This window comes from Ursus maritimus, unplaced genomic scaffold (genome assembly GCF_017311325.1).
Source record: "Ursus maritimus isolate PB19 unplaced genomic scaffold, ASM1731132v1 scaffold_6, whole genome shotgun sequence".
NCBI classification, from domain to species: Eukaryota; Metazoa; Chordata; class Mammalia; order Carnivora; family Ursidae; genus Ursus; species Ursus maritimus.
Window position 1 is genome coordinate 38,876,971 of NW_024426774.1, and position 17,608 is coordinate 38,894,578.

General features: G+C 48.5%; 1 protein-coding gene across 2 annotated transcripts in view; it reads right to left on the reverse strand.

Moving 5' to 3' along the window:
- The window catches only part of TCF7L1 (transcription factor 7 like 1), a 150,434-nt gene extending 135,978 nt beyond the window's left edge, over positions 1–14,456 (reverse strand). For both annotated transcript variants that reach the window (XM_040623252.1, XM_040623251.1), the window contains exons 1-3: positions 14,211–14,456; positions 14,064–14,127; positions 13,722–13,849 (exon numbers count right to left, since the gene is read on the reverse strand). In XM_040623252.1, the coding sequence (XP_040479186.1) occupies positions 13,722–13,849; positions 14,064–14,127; positions 14,211–14,456 (438 nt within the window). The remainder of the gene's footprint in view (positions 1–13,721; positions 13,850–14,063; positions 14,128–14,210) is intronic.
- Between the last annotated feature and the right edge of the window lie 3,152 nt (positions 14,457–17,608).

The window sequence follows — 17,608 nt, forward strand, 5'->3', positions numbered from 1 at the left end:
CCTCTCCCTCTGGCCCTCTCCCCGCTCATGCTCACTCGGGCTCTTCCTCTCTAAAATAAATAAATAAATCTTTAAAAAAAATAGTACAGCTGATAGATGAAGAAGGAAAGACACAGGCTATCAGCACTTCGAAACTGCTAATGAAGTAATGGATGTGAATGATGGCCATTGGTGGCTGCTAATTTCACAGACAACCAGACCTCCAGTGTCTCGTAATATGAGGACATCATCTATGAAAGCGACTTTGAAAAATAAATTTAAAAGGAGAGAGGAAAAGAGAGAGAGAGAACCCTGAAGCTGGATCAAGAATCTAAATCCAGGGAACTCCCCCTACTTGCTGGATGGGATGCTGCCTGAATCATAAATCAATTAATAAAGTCCATTAGATTCTCAAATTAAAAAAAGAAAGAAAAAAGAAAAGAATCCAACTCCAGCTAACAATTTTCAGGAACTACAAGGGATAGAAAAACATGTTACAGGACATCGTAGGGTTGCATTTAACAAAATCCAGACGGTGAGGAACTCCACAGGAGTCATCAGATAAAAACCTAAAAACCTAATTAGGAAGTTCTTTTCATCCTATGAAGAGTGCAGAGCAGAATGTCAACTTTTCTACCTCAATATTTCACAAGATTTCAAAATCATGTACTGCCCTTTTTTGATAAATCACCTATGATCCAGGCATAATAAAGATGGTGAAAACTATGAAAAGAAGACACTGTCTTAAGAAAAAAACAAAAAAACCAACACCGAAAAGATCTTGTTCCTTCATCTATCTAGTATTCACAAATATGCGGTGGGGCATCGCAGAAACAATCTAGGCACTTACAGAGTCGTGAAATTATTTTTCTCGCACTACAATGTCAAACTTCCCAAATGTGACCATCAGTGTGGCCACAACAGAGTAATAACTATTTCTGGCAAGAAACATCAATGGATACTAAAAACAATGGAAGAAAGTGTGATGAGAAACAGGTTGTTTACAGAGTCAGAAAGTATCTTCCCACAAGACACTTATTAATTACAAAGAGGAAAAATAGTTAACTTCCTTGGAGAAACCTGGCAGATGTAATTTTTACCAAGTGATCAAAATTAACATCAACTGTAGTGTGAAAAAGAGATGGTATCTCGTGAGAAGCAGAGAAGGACACGGTAGCAACCACGTAGTTTTCCTGCCTAAATAAAGAACCTGAATCTATTCATGAAGAAACATCTGAAAAAAAGCAGAATTCAAGGTCCTTCTACAAAATAAATGGCTTGTGATCTTCAAAAGTGAAGAACATAAGAGACATAAGACAAACTGAAGAGCTGTTCTAGACTGAAGGAGACCAAACAGATACAGCCAAGTGTAACACATGACCTTGGCTCATCTGGACCCTTCCCCCCAAATACTTTTTTTTTTTTTTGAAGATTTTATTTTTAAGTAATGTCTACATCCAGTGTGGGCCTTGAATTCACAACCCTGAGATCAAGAGTCAAACGCTCCATGGACTGAGCCAGCCAAGTGCCCCCAAATTCTTTTAAATGTTTTCTTTTGCTACAAAAGACAGTTTGAAGACAAGTAGCAACATCTGAATAAGGTCTATAGACAACAGGTCTATGTTAATTTCTAGATTTGATAACCACATTGTGGTGATTGTCTTTGGTGGTAGGACATAGGCGTGAAGTTACCTAGGAGTAAGGGAGCACTGTATTTGCAACTTACTCTCAAATGGCTCAGGAAAAAAGTTATGGAAAAAGAGAAAGATAAAGAAAATATAGTAAATACTAATGTTTGGGGAAATCTGGAGGAAAATACGTGGGAATTCTTTGTACTATTCTGTCCTTTCTCTGTGTCTGAAATTATCTCAAAGTAAAAAGTTAAAATTAATTAACATATATATTCCATATATATGAACCAACAGTATATATATCATTCTGTTGACACCTATTAGATTAAGAATTCACACAAACTGGCAACTCTGTTACAGTGATCTGTAACTCTTCCCAAAGGTAACTGATAACCATATAAATCAAAATCTGCACTAAGAACTGAAATGTGATGTGCCAATTACTTTTGTAGAAGCATTTCTGGTTCTCCCGTGACTACACCATTTAATCATTTCCTATAAAAATATTTTAAAATACTGCAAGAAAACATCCACTTATTAAGATATTGCTTAAAGTTTTTGGCCACTAAACTTCTTAATAAAGTTGTAATAATACTATAAATTATCTGGATGACATTACTCATTTCTTTTTATATCCCACAGATTCATTCTATGATGCATTTAGTTTTAGTCTTGTGCAAATCCTGGTTTTAAAATGCTGTCTATTCAGCCAAAATGTTAATTCTGTAACCTTCAAATACACCATTATCCCCATTTTGCCAAAGAGCACCCTAGGATACTGGGGCACGGAGCCAGATGGGGGCTGGGCTGGCCTTCAAGGGCAGGCCAACCATAGCCAAACGCAAGTCCCGGACCCCTTTAGCCATACTGCCTCCCCAAGAGGGAGGAGTGGCCTGTCTGCGGGATCTGCTCTTCGTTCCTCTCTCCTCCTTCAGTGCCAAGCAAAAGCAACTGTGTTTAAGGGGCTCTCTCGAACTCCAGTTGCTCTCACCATCCCAGCCCCTCCCTGCGCTAAATCTCCTTTCGAGAGCCTTGCCATCATGATCCATTTCCCACTCCAGAATTCAGCACAGAGTCTCCCTCCCTGACGAGTATCTTATAACAGAAAAGCTTATGTTGTACAGTGTTTTCACGTCACGTATCTTTAACGCTCCTACTCTAATACTCTACCTCTCCTCTCTGCAGTCCTCCTAGGAAACACTTAAATAGATAATATAATTGATAAGCAAAGACCACATCCAATTTACACCGAAAATAACATTCAGGGCAACTGGGTGGCTCAGTCGGTTAAGAGTCTGCCTTTGGCTCAGGTCATGATCTCAGGGTCCTGGGACAGAGCCCCACATCCGGGGCTCCCCGCTCAGCGGGGAGTCTGTTTCTCCCTCTGCCCCTCCGCCCACATGTGCTCTTTCTCTCTCAAATAAATAAATACAATCTTAAAAAATAATAATAATAATACTCAGGGGCACCTGGCTGGCTCAGCTGGTAGAGCATATGGCTCCTGATCTAGGGGTTCTGGGTTCGAGCCCCACGTTGGATGTAGAGATTGCTTGAAAATAAAATCTTAAAAAAGAAAAGACTATTCATGCCTACACAAGCAAGTGGGACTTGGTCAGGAGTCGGAAACGGGCTCCAGACCAAGTCAACAGACGAACCTACAGTATTTTATATCGTGGTATCTAGGGAAAGAACTCTACCACCTCAAGACGTGAGAAGAAAAACACAAGGGAAATCAGAGGGAACAGAATAAATGGAGCCGGAGAGCACAGAAAAGCAGAGAAAGATTGAGGCAACAATGACCACTCTTTCTGAAACTGTGAAGGGACCAGACATTAAAGCTCTGACTACCCCAGGCAGAAGTAGGGATTAAAAGTCCCTCTAAGGGAAAGGGGTGGACATGCCACCGAAATGAATAAATACAGACATGTTATTCCTCACTCCTCTCTCGTTCGTACACACCATTTCTTTGTGCCTGTTCCACATGGCGTTTTCACATCAATGTGGTGGTCAACTCTCAGGAGAGGGGCGCTCTAGCACTGTGGCCGGAATGATGGCTCTAACACTTTTCAGAGCAGCGACTCTGGGCCCCTCACTTACGCTGTCTCCGCTTCCTCCAGGATAAAACACGTGATGAGATCAGACGTGCGAGCATCCCATGTGCCAACAGTTGTACGCAGCGTGACAGAGTGCCCCGGAACACGGCCGGCGCCTACAGGGCTGTTTTTTAAAATGCTGATGCTTAAATATTCATGCTGTCAACATTCAACAAATGTCTGTGAGTCACTTATCCTGAGTCAGGTATTACGGTTTAGTAACAAAGTATTTTGAGTGCACTTTCTCTGTAGCACTGTGGGGCTCGCTGCAGATTCCCCCGAGTAGGGGAGAGAGGAAAGCCCAATGATGCCACTGAACCCAGTCCTACTGCCATCCTTCGTAACTATTTGATCCTGGGTGAGCTCACATCTCCCTGAGCTCGTGGGATGCTCCCGTCCAGCTTGGAGGGCTACCCGGGTACCCAGGCAGGGTCCTTGCACAAGAATCTCAGGGAGGAACACCCAACCCGCCCTTAGCAGGTATGTGTTGTAAGTCCATCTGACCTTAGAGACCCCGATTTATCCTTTTGGGAATTTACGGAGAAGAAGGTAGTCCCAAACATCAGAGATCACTACTGCCAACAAATCTGGACTTGTAAACTGATCAGCTTTTCACACCACTTATTCCTACTTCTTTTGTTTTTCTTCCTCATTGTTAGATTCAACTTTTTTTTGTTTTAAGTAAGCTCTAGGGAGTGCCTGAGAGCCTTAGTTATTAGTTAAGCATCTGCCTTCAGCTCAGATCACTAACCCTAACCCTAACCCCGGGATCGAGCCCTGCATCCCGCTCCCTGCTCAGCAGGGAGTCTGCTTCTCCCTCTGCCTCTGCCCCTCCCCCTGCTTGTGCTCTCCCTGTCTCTCTCCCAAATAAATAAATAAATAAATAAATAAATAAATATTCTTAAAAAAAAAAAAGTAAGCTCTATGCCCAACATGGGACTTGAGCTCACAACCCTGAGATCAAGACTCACGTGCTCCACTGACTGAACCAGCCAGATGTCCCTAGGCGCAGCTATCTTTTTACTATCTCTTATATTCATGTCTTTTTGTTTTCCACATATTTTTTTAATAGATGTTCCTACAAATAATGAACCGATTGACTGTATCAGGTGTAAGGCATTTATCTCATTAAGATTCAGTGTCTTGCAATACCCAGATCTCAGAAGGGCTTAGCTAGGGCCCCAAGTGCCTCCCCAACTTCTATCAGCCATACTCAGAAGCCCCTCCTGTTAATCTTCCCACCATGCTATTGTTTTCAGAAAGAGACCACCTGAAAGATAATTTGGGAAGTGAAGGAAAAAGCACTGAATGACCTGAATCCTAATTTCAAACCATCTTATACCCACACCCTCCCACACAGACAAAGGTGAGTAGGGAGGAGACTAATACCTTCTCTGGAATTCTTAAAATAATCCTCTGTGTAAATGTTCAGTATTTATTCCTTTAATAGTCAATTTACTGAAATAGTTATAAATGACTAGGACTGATTTTTAACTTAGAGAGCTTTAAAAAGGCAACCGATTTATGCGGTATTTTATAAAATAAACAATAAGGAAATAATATTTGCACGCTTGGTTCACCAGAGCTTGGTTTATTTTATTTTACTTATTTATTTATTTATTTTTTAAAGATTTTATCCATTTATTTGACAGAGAGAGCACAAGCAGGGGGAGCGGGAGAAGCAGACTCCCCACCGGGCAGGGAGCCCGATGCCGGACTGGATCCCAGGACTCTGGGATCATTGACCTGAGCTGAAGGCTGACGCTCAACCGTCTGAGCCACCCAGGCGTCCCTAGAGCTTGGTTTATTAACCAAACTATGTTGTAATACAAATTGCAGGGGAAGCAAGCAAGTTTACTCCTCCCACCTTCTTCTACACCAAAGACACACTTGTGTATTCTTCAGCCCTCCCTGATTTCAACAAGGAAAAACTGTCCTCAAGTTCAAAAAAGTGCTAATGTGAGTAGATAACCACTTTTCTCTCCAAAGAGGGTAATGTGCTGCAGTGAACTTCTGGGGGACACCCACTAAAGGTTATTTAAGTCCTCTGGGGTAGAGCTGGTAGAACAACTTAAGCCCCAGCCACTCACTTAGACAACTGTTTATTTGGGAAGGTGCATTCCCAGGTCCAATTTGTGAAGCCAGAACAAATCTACCCACCCTCCACCCCAACTGATAACTCACATCAGGATTTCTGAACCGAGAAGCAAAGGTCAGCTGTCCTCCCAATTGGAGGAGGAGCTGGTTACATCAGGCCTGCGTGTAGTCACAAGGGTAGAATGGGAAGACTAGACTTTAAACTCACAACCAAGTTCAACTCTTTGCACCAGTCAATTGCCCGTGGTGTGACCTTGAACAAGATACTTGACCCCTACTACTAGTCTGCCCGCCCAGAACCAAAATGGGAATAACAAGTACCTACTTCCCAGCAGGTTAGAAGCTTTGAGAAATATTAAGGTTTTCGGAGCCACTGCCAAGTGCTTTCCCAATGGGGCGGAGCTATGAACACCCTTCAGGAACAGCAAACGAGGGCACCCTCTTCACCAAACATTTGCCAGCATTTAAAAGTCCTATTAAGACAAAACCTCTGGTAATTTGGTGGGGGGGGGGAAGATTCTCTTCTTTATTAGCATTTTTTAGCTACTTAGGAGGCTGAACATTAGTTTCACATATGTGGTTGTTATTTGTAGTTTCTTCTTTGGGGAATTTTTTGTTTATATTTATTTTATGGTTACTTTTTACAATTATGGTGAACACTTGGGGCCTTGTTCCTCTTGAATGAAACAGATTTCTTTTCTTCCTTTCTTTTTTTTTTAAGATTTGTTTATTTGAGAGACAGCAAGAGAGAGAGAGAGACAGAGACAGAGACAGAGAGACAGAGAGAGAGACAGAGAGAGCCTGCGCGAGCACATGCGCGTGGGGGGAGGGGCAGAGGAAGAGAATCTGGAAGCCGACTCCCCACTGAGATTTCTAAAATGCTATAGCACAGTTTGTGCGTATGAGTGTGAGTTCATTTCCTGTCCTGAGGACTCCAGGTAACTAAAGTTATCTATCACCCCTTATCACTTCCCCAAAAGCTCCTGAAAAGGGCCATGTTTAAGAAAACATTTTTATGGTTTTACTTTCAAACTCTGAAATGTATTTCTAAACTAATTGTTCATTTTCCCACGAAAATCTGTAGGCTATATACATAAAGAAAAGATTTAAGATTCTGACATTTATTTTAGAACCTTAAAAGTAGCTGTCAACGGACGTAACTCAGAGCATCTCTAACACCTTATGAGTCTAAGAAAGAAATCGACAGCACCCCAGAGTTGTTCACTGAGCAGCACATAGGGTACAGAGGACAAGGTGAGTCCCCTTTATTTCCCTTGTGTTCCCTTTATTCCCGAATGCCAAGGTTTTGGAAACTGCAATTTATTTCAACTGAAATCCAATCCAGTTGGAGAGAAGATAATAAAGCATGGGACATATAAAAACCTCCTCCAAAAATACAGATCAGATTAGCCCATTTAGGCAGTTTTCTACATGCTTTTAAGCGGTCAGTCCTTTCCCATCCCAATTATTTATCACATCCCAATATCTGCCCCTGACCGCAAATGAGTTGTATTTTGATTCCCATTTATAACCTCCTTCAAAATCAGCCAACCTCAGACATTAAAACGAGGAAACATGTCCCAGATACGTCCTAGCTCTCAATCAATGCACGACATTTCATTATTTAACATGTAGGTAAAAGGTTCCCAAAGGTTTTGGGTTTTCTCACGGGGTGCAGAGGAAGGGCCTGTACTGCCAAAACGTCCAGGAGCCTCACCCTTGCCACCTGGCCCTTGGTTGGAGAACACCAAAGCTATCTAGCCATCCGATGCACTGCCCCTCCATCTCTGCCAAGTCCACCTCTGCCTTTTGCCACATCCTCATCTTCAACTCCAGGGCTAGTCTGTAAAATTGGGAGCCCATTTACTGCTGAGCGTCCTCCATCACTGAAACAAGACTGACCTCTTCCCAGTTCTAGACCTATCTCTTCTCCCTCCTGTCTTCTTCCCCATTCATCTTCCACCCTACCGGGCTGCCCTACAAACAAGCTCCCACACCAGCACCCCAAATATACTCTTCTCCATGGCCCTTGGCTCTTCTTCCTTCCCTCTTCTTGTTGCAGCCAAACTTCTTCAATAGATTGTCCAGAGTCTGGTTTTCAACGACTTCCAGGTTACGGTAGACAGAAAATGTGTAAGGTACACAGGGGGCACGAGGGGAGGCTGGTCTGGGGCGGGAGTCTGGTCTGGGGTTCTGGCTGAGTGCGGGATGGGCCACTCCCTGGGACCAACCCACAGCACAGCACCCGGGCACCCACCTGGGCAGTGTTGAGCTGGTATCTCTGCCCCCCCTACCTTATCACCCCCACTTGCCTGGATTACGTGTCTCACTGGGCACCGATAACTTCCTAATTGCTAAATTCCCAAAGCTCCTCTTCACGCCACCATCTTCTTGCCCCTCTCTCTGTGGCATCTGACGCTGAGGACCAGCTTCCGGGATGTCACAGGATCTAGGCACACCTCTTACCTTGGCAAGGGCTCCTTTCCATGCTACCTCAGTGACTTCTTCCTCTGCCCTGAGCATCCTGTCCCTTCCTCTCTGGGCCCCCTGCTCTTCCAATTGCTGCAATTTCAACTATCCACTCATCATCCCCTCGGACCCCATGTGTCCCCGAGGAAACTCAGCAGTTCCTCCAAACGAAAGCCCCTCACAGCCTGTGTGAGTTCTGTTATGGCCAAAGTGGTCAATGAGCATCTGTCCAGCATGGGGCAGGCAAAGATGACACACCAGGACCCCACCTAGAAGAAGTCATTCCCCCAGGTCACCGAGGCTCAGACATTGAGAGTTAACTGTGACATCAGCCACTTTCTGCAGCCAGTTACTATCCTTCCCCACAAAAATTCTATCCTTCCTTTCCATTCAGATACTCGTGGGCACTTTTCACCTCACCCTTGACTCCTAGGAGTCTCCTAACGTTTGTAGCTCCTTCTAGGTCCTCTCTCTCCCACACTGTGATCTAAGCACACACACCAGTCGCAGCACTTCCCAGCATAACTTTCAATGGGTCTCCGCTGCTTCTCGAGTAAGACCGGATTCTTTCACTGACATTCAAGGCCTCCCATGCCCCGGCCCCTCATCCATCCAGGCAAATGGAATAACCTATATTACCCCAAACAACCCTAAACTTTTGGCCTTTGCTCTCCCAGTGCTGGCTTCTACCTCATGATTGGGTTGAAAGAAGACTGTACGGTTTGTTTAAATTTTTTATAATTAACAAGAATCACCTGGAATTGAAGAATGACTGAGTTTCAGGGACTAGTTTAGGTTTCGGGGGGAGTTTCATTTTTAAGTAATCTCTACACCCAATGTGGGACTCGAACTCACAACCTCAGGATCAAGAGTCACATACTCTAGCGACTAGTTTAAAACACCTTCCTCTCCCTATATTCCTTGATCATGCTAGTCCAAAACAACTTTTCTATTCTCTTTCCTCTGAAAATTCTTCTCTGGACTTTGTTGACTCTTAACAGAGACTTCCTATTCGAGAGGTCTGCATTAACACCACTTCAATTTTTAAGCCCTGCAGGGCAAAGCGGGGTGTACCTCAAACTACTTCCCACTGCCCATGACAGGTCCTCAGTAAATGTCAGATGAAGTTGAGAAGTTATGAATTAATCTTAAGGGTGCCGATCTAAATTTCCTAGTTTGGCAAAGTAAAGTCTGACTCTAAACTGGAATATAAGTAGGATAGCTGCATCAAATATATTTGGATTATTGCAGCTTCCAATCAGTTAATCATTTAAATTATTCTTTAGGTCGCAATTCTTTGGGTAGCTTTGCACATCACTGTAAAGGCAGAAACACCGTTAAAGGTTAGATTTTTGTTCATGTCCTAGCTTACTTTCTCCTCCAGAATCCCCAAGAAGTGAGCTCAATGAAGAATGAGTCCGACCTACAACTTCCCAAAAGTAAAGCAAGTCAGGCATTCCTCCGCCGGATCCACTGACCTACCCAAAGCAAAAAGATGGACAGCATACAAGTTCCCTCCACAGACTTTGTCCCTCGTTGTCACCCCACCACCCCAGCAACCCAAGTGCCAAAACGGCAGCAACCCAGGCAGGGCCCCTGCAAAAGCTCGTTCCATGTAAAAAACCCTCATTAAACCCTGAGTTATATTTAGGGGGGAAAAAAAATGGAACACAAGTTATATTTAGATGAAATGGCTTTAAAGAATTTTACCGAAAGCAGCATGTTTATACTGATCTTCCAAAAGAAAAGGATTCCCTTATTCGCTCTTACATACAATTCCCAAAGACAGACCACTTCTCTCTCTGTACACAAAGACTTCTGCCGGGGTTCCTTTGTGTCTGGAAGGAAGCAGGCGCATCCAGGATGCTAGCAAGACCGGCCATGAGCAGTGGAGGGGATACGAAGGACTGAAGACGAGCGCACATTTGGAGAACAGAACCATTTCCCACAGGAACCTGAGTTGAGCTGGTCTGACGAAGGTGCCAGAGGGTGATGCCTGAGCTGCACGACAGTAGCTCTTCAGTGTAGAAACTGGACCCCAAACCGTAGACTCCCTTGGCAACTCTACCTAGAACTGTTCTTTTCCAAAATGTCGTCGGCCTCACGTCGTGGTCCAACTCCTCTCCACTAGCTCATAGCTAAGTCACCGAACCACATTCAGCACCACATTCAGCATTTTCGTTTGGGCTCTTATTAGCCGCAGGCTATTTTTGACATCCACTTTCTTCCACGCTGGCTTACGTTTTCCTAACAAAAAACCAGTCAATGGTACCAAGGTGGTAGAGTAAACTTGTGAAGCCTTTTCGTGAACGAATGTGTAATTTCAGGGTGGCTACGTGAAGGAGAGAAAGACGGTTTGTGGCACTTTTTCATCTCTTCACAGGCCACAGGGTCCCCAGGGCTCCCGAGGAGAATGAATCATGGCTTGGAGGCTTGGCACACACCCCAGGCTGAGGGGACCTCTTCTCTAAAGAGCCTCAGGAAGAGGCCACTTCCCAGCCTCCCAGCCAAGCCAGAGTGCAGGGCAAAGGTAAGGCATGGGGAAGAGAAGGCCAAACTGCAGCAGGAATTATGCCAGGGGGTAAGGGTGTTGCAGTCCTGCTGCTTGCTATTCCTAGGGTCAATTAACACCCTCAGAACGCCTCAGCCAATCCCAACTTTTGCTTGTGGCTTGGTATTTCCAGAAAGTGTGAGAGCAGCAGAGAACTGAAGTCACCCAAATTTATACTACTTAAAGGCTCTAGAGGAGCAACGCCTAAGGTCGTGAAATGTGTTAGTAAAACAAAAAAAGACCTGGGATGCCAAAAGAGAGAGCAGATCATCTATTCCAGGCACCCCTCGCCTGCAACAGCGACCCGCCCCCACCCCTCCCCTACCCCCTCTCTATCTACATTCGTTTGACCAGGCTTGGACCCCAACAGAGGGCCACTCTGTCTGCACCTACAGTTTGCCTACTGTGAGAATCACATTAATTACAACAATATAATCATCCACAGGAAAAGCATCATCTCAACCTCAGAGTCCAGACAATTAAGTGCTTAAGTGTTTCCTTACTTGCTTTCCTAAAAGCTCATGATGCTCAAGGATAGGGCAAAATTAGCAGGTTGTATGGAGCTCATCTAACTGCAGGAAACTTCCCCAGCTCGTCAATGAACTTCGTAACCAGGCAGGCCTGACACAGTTATGGGCACAGAAACTACTGGGAAACTGAACTTACTTCTGTCAGGGCAGTTCACCGGGGGGACAAGATGATGTATGGGAGTGGGACAGGGCACACTAAGTTCCTTAGGACAAGTCGACGGCAAGAAGACCTGAGTGTCCCTGGAGGCTTAAAAGGAGAACGGTGACATGGGCCCAGGCTGGCCACAGCTGCAGGAATAAGCAGGGACAGTCAGAGACAGGCAGAGAAAGGTTGGCTTCTCCAAGGAGAGCTCCAGAATTCCCTGGCAGGCCTGGATTTAGTCATCAGGAATCCCCTGTACCAGCGAAGAGCAGCCCGTGGAACTTCTTAGGCAAAAGAACACGTAAGGTGGAAGAAGGAAGGGAGGGCGGGGGAAGAGGCAGTAAGAGGAAAGAAGGGAATGGACACGAACAGAAAACCTGTCCCCCTGGGGCTCTCGGGGTGGGGGTGGGGAGCAACAGATGAAGACAGGCAGTTGTCAGAGCCACGGTTCAAAGAGGAAGAATCAAAACCCCCCAAAGAGAATTGGGTGGGTGGAAGGAATAGCCCGCTTGAGGGAAATGATTGGTCACATTTGGGACATTTCTGGTGACTTTATCTGCACCAGGACCTGGATCAGTGCTGCTGACTCATGGACCTTAATGCCTCCCAGACTCCTCTTTCCAGACATCTAATGGCAAATGGAAAAATGGGACTCTGTGATCATCCCCCTCAACCCCAGTTACAGGGACCTGAGCAAAAGCGAGCTTTCGAAACTCTTGGGAACAGAGGTATATCTGTGCGCGGGGAAGGGAATCGGCGGAAACCTAAAGAAGTCGGGGCAGCTTGTTTTGCTCAACTTTTACTTTACCCACTTTCAATATGAATGAGAAAAGGCACCAGTCAGATGCCCATATCCAGCTTATAATCAGGACTTCCTGGGGTGCTCCAAAGCAGGGACAAAGCTGCGGGGCCTTCCCTGCTTGAAAGGTGAAGGTGTGTGGTCCCACGCCCCTCTCCCCAGGTCAGAGCCTCCTACCTCCATTTCCACATCCCTTCCGGCCAGGACAGCGCCTCCATTGAATCCACAGCAGTGCCTCCACTCTCCACCCGCCCTGTACCATGCCAGCAGGCAGTGCTCATTCACCCCCCCCCCCAGCATTTCTCAGGCGGCCCTCAAATTATGATCGCTATTTAAGGACAGCTTAAGCAAAAAGTGCATTTGTCGGGCCTGCCCCCGAGGCGCCAACACCTCCCGCCCCCTAATCAAGCACGAACTGGCAGGCACCGGGAAGCAAGGAGAACCACCAGGGCGCACGTGGCACCCAAGGGACAGCGCGCAAGAGCCTGACACAGTCACAGCAGTGGGTGCTCACCGAAGATCTGCCATCGGACCTAGCACCTGGGCAGTCCGCCCTGGAGTGGGGTGAGGTGGCGGCTCAGGGACACAAAGGCCTCACCGGCCCAGGGCTGCGCCCCTCGCGATGCGGGGGGCGCGAGTTTAGGGCCAGGGAGGGGGCGATGGAATCCGCCCTCATTTGCACGTCGTCTGGGGCCCGGTCAATTTGCTTAATCACGGCTCTAAATGCCAGCGCGCAGCACACAATGCGCGCCCATTAACAGGTTTAAAGTGTCGCAGCGCTCGCTTTAAATGAGAAAAGCCGGCAACAAAGGGGGAAAAAGCCAAGTTCCTCAACTTGAAGAATGCCTCGGGTCACCCTCCAAATCATCTAGGCGAGTTTAAAATCCCAAGCTCCACAGAACAGTTGAGGCCCCTGCTCGATGGCTGGGGGTAGGGAGGGGGTGTGTGTGAATAATCCGCCACGAATACTGGGTTTCTTAGGAACCAACTCGCAGTCGCTCAGTGAAACTGAGTCGGGGGCAACGTCGCCAACCCAGCTCCCCCGGCCCATTGCCCAACTGCCAGGGAAAACTGACGGATTTCCAGGAAGGAAAGCGAGACACCCCCCCACTCCCGGCCAAAAAAAGCCGGCACAAATCCAAGTTTTCCTTTACTGCCAGCAAAGAATTCTGGAGGCCAGGGAAGACCCCCAGAACTGGACCCCAAAGCCTCTCCCCAGCAGAAGGGGAAAATGTAAAGGAATTTTACTTTCACCCAGACACTGGCCAGCGAAGCCCAACGCTTGGCCGCCACAGAAGAGTTCAACTCCGCAAACATATTCTGCCCGGGATCCTCCCAGGACGGCCCCATCCCCCAACCCATCGCCGAGCCCGGGGGCGCATCCCGCCAGCCCGGCCTCCCACCCGCCCGGGCGCGGCACAGGCACTCACCGTGCGCGCTCCTCCGGGAGACAAGGGTCCGTTGGAGAGGTACGGACTGCTCAAGTCCGGGATCATCAGGAACGGGTACCCAGGGTACGGGGGGCCCTTAAAGAACGCGCCGTCCTGGGGCCTTCTCACTGCGGGCAAGACCGAGGCGGGGGTGAGGCCCGGGCCCCGGGGACAGCGCGGCGGCAGGGAACCCGGGGCGGGGACCGCGCTCCAGGACGGCTGTGGCCGAGGGGGGCGGAGAGCAGGGGCACGGCCACGGGGCAAGGGGAACCGTGGGCGGCCTGAGCTGAGGCGCTGGGCGCAGCGGGGCCGGGACTGGGGGCTGCCCCGACCCGCACGTACCTTCGGCGAAATAGTCCCGCGGCTTCTGGAAGGCGTCCCGGGCGGGCTGCGGGCGCCTCTCCGCCTGCGGAGGAGACACAAAGGCGAGGGCGGGTGAGCGGGCGCGGGGCCGGGGTCCCCCGGGGTCGGCCTCGGGAGCCTCCTTACCTCCGAGTCCGAGCTGCTGCTTTGGTTCTCCGACTCGTTGACCAGGGACGACTTGACCTCGTCCAGGTCCCGCTGCGCGGAGGCACTGTCGCTGCTCGGCTCCTGCTCCTCGCCCCCCTCGTCTTGGAAAGGGATCAGTTCGTCGTTCGCCCCGAGGTCGTCCCCTCCGCCGGCCGCCCCGGCGCCCGAGCCGCCACCGCCGCCGCCGCCTCCCCCGCCGCCGCCGCCGCCGCCGAGCTGGGGCATGGTGGGGCCGCGCGGGCCGGGGCCGCCGCTCTCCGAGCCCCTCGCCGCCCGCGCCCGGCCCGGCCCGGCGCCCGCCCCTCCCTCTCTCCTTCTCTCCCTCCCGCTCGCCGGCCCGCTCGGCTCGCAGCCGCCGCGGCCGAGGCAACAAAGTTTGACAGGGCGTGGCCCGGCGGGAAGCGGGCCGGCGCGGCCGGGCCGGGGCGGGGGCGGCTCGGCTCGGGCCCCTCCGGCAGCGCCCAGCCCAGGGCTCCCCAACTCGCCGCCGCCGCCGCCGCCTGCTCCGCCGGGGCGTCCCAGCGCCTGGCCCGCCGGGGAGGGGCGAGCGGCGGAGGAAGGAGGGATCGCCGGTCTGGGCAGGGGGGCCGGAGGGAGGAGCCCCGGCTGCAAGCTGACACCCGCGCGCCTCGCGGAACCCGGAGAGCTCCGGCGCACACACACTCACTCGCATTCACACTCGCACACCACTCACTCACACCTTCCGGGGGCTGCGCCTCCCCGCCGCTCGTACCTCCCTCGCCCCCCACCCCTTCCCGCCTCGCCCTGACCCCCTCCCCTGGGCCTCGCCCCGCACCCCCGGCGCCCCGCCTGCACCCTCCGGCCCACCGCCCCCACCGCTAGGCATCCCCTAACTTTCTTCCAAAGAACCCCCAGAACTCCGCACCGCTTCCACACCCCCTCCCACCGCAGCGGCGCGCCGGCGGGCGGCACTGCCCCCTGCGGGAAAGCTTCGGACACACAGACCCGGCCGCGGACACTCGCAGCCTGGAGTTCGTCGGAGCACGGGATCCCGCCAGCCTGCTCGCCCTCGCGGGATGCGTAGGACAGAGAGGATCGGACAAATTTATGGCACCCTGGAATATACCGGGCGGCCTTGTACTCCTCCTTCCTGTGGGGTTCCAACGCACCCCCTCCCTAGCCCAGGTTTTTGACCTTGTTCAGGTGTCTAAAGTCACCCGCCGCTGAAATCCCAAAGATCACCTTTGCCCCATAGTTCCGGACCAGGTCAGTCAACGAACTCGTAGTCCTAGTTTCGGAAAGGATTCGGATTTGGTTCTTTGCGAAGGAAAATTGTGTGTCTGTGACCTCTGAAGCCGTTCACAAAGCTGCCTCGGAAGCCAAGGAGCATATAAAAAATAACCCAGCCAGCCTCGTGCTGAAAGAAATGCCTCTTAGAATTGCATTAAGATAGCATATCCCTCTCCAACCAGTTTGGGTAAGTTTAAAAAAGTGGATCTCGGGCCATCCACAGTGGGAAGTGTTGGCAAGAGCATCCATCTTAAAAGCAGACTTAAAGACAGTATGGGAATACCTAGAACTGTTTTCAACGCCACTGGCAGGGGAGTTTTCTGTGGCGATTCCCCCCCACACGGACAAAGTCACAGAGACAAGGAAGTTCAGAGTAGCAGGGAGGTTGGGAAGAGGGGTTCTGGGTCTCATAGTGGGCGTCTGTGCAGCAACCAGCTCAACAGAATGAGGCCGCTGCACATAGGGATCCTAGAATGATTCCGGAGGAACATTAAATGAAAGACAGTATATATGGCACTCGTTCATTTTGTTTTTTGAAAATTAAATATTTTATTTATTTATTTATTTATTTATTTATCTTTTTCAAACAATATCCATGGATCTCATAGTATCTTGGGTAAAAGGTAAAAGTCCCTCTTTCCACGCTTGCCACCCCTCACTCCAGTGAGACACTGTTACTGGTTGGGTGTACGCTTCCAGACATTTTCCCAGGCACATGTAAACACATACACAAATGTTCAGATTTACTTCCACATTAATAGAATTATACTGTTCATATTATGGTGTGATATTTTTATGTTTCTAAAAGAAAGGTTTTCATGTGGTCTGTAAACATATGAAAACCCGATTGTATTCGTTTCCCAGGGCTGCTGTAACAAATTGCCACAAACTTGGTAGCTTACAGCACTGGGAAGGCATTCTCTCCCTGTTGGGGAGGCCGGACGTCCAAAATGAGTTTCACTAAATCAAAATCAAGGTGTTGGCAGGGCCAAATGCCCTCCTGACGCTGTAGGGAGAATAGATTCCTTGCGTCTTGCACCTTCTTTCTGGTGGCTGCCTGCGTTCTGCGAGAGCCCATCACTCCAGTTTCTGCCTCTGTGGTCACGCTGCCTCCTCTGTCCAATCTCTCTCTGCTTCCTTCTTATAAGGAAGGACACTTGTGATGTCATTTAGGGCCCACCCAGGTAATCTTGGATAATCTCCCCACTCAAGTTCCTTAACTTAATCACATCTGCAAAGACCCTTTTTCCTTAGTAGGTGACATCCACAGGTTCCAGGGATTAGTACGTGGACAGATCTTTGGGAGGAAGCCATTATCAGCCAGCCACACCTATCGCCCTCGAAGAAAGGCAAACTGAAACAGCACAGAGATACCATTTGTCATCTATCAGATTGGCGAAGGCAGAGACAATTGCACCCAGCACTGGCCCCTCTGCTGGGAAACATACAGCTGTTGGGCAGGGCTGTAACATTTCTGAAAAGAAATTTGGCAATAGCTATGAAAAACCTTTAAATATGTACACCTTTGACTCATCTATACACGTCTAGGATTTTATACCAAGAAAATAACCAGGCACACAAGTAAACCTGTACAAGTGTATTCATCACAGTGAAAAGCTGGAAACAATCTCATTGTCCCCAGATAGGGAATTGTTAAATAAAATCATGATGCATTCATTGGATGGAATGCTATGATGTTGTGAAAATATATTTGTCAATGTGGAAAGAGGCTCATGACAGTGAAAGTAGCAGATTAAAATTAACGTATATAGACTTCTGGGTTGCCTGGGTGGCTCAGTGGGTTAAGTGTCCAACGCTTGATCTCAGGGTCCTGAGTTCAAGGCCCGAGTTGGGTTCCATGCTGGGCATGGAGCCTACTTAATAATAATAATAATAATAATAATAATAATAATAATAATAATTTAAAAATGTATATAGACTTCTGCTCTCCATTCTAATGGAATATTAATGTCAGATTGTCTTTTCCAACAAAAACCACTATAAATGCTAGGTAAAATACTGAAATAACAACAATAAAACCCAGCTGATTTGAAGGTATCAGAGTCAGTCAAATCAGCCAAGACTTAAGGAGTCAAGATACCAAAGAGAAGGGAAGTTCACTGAGG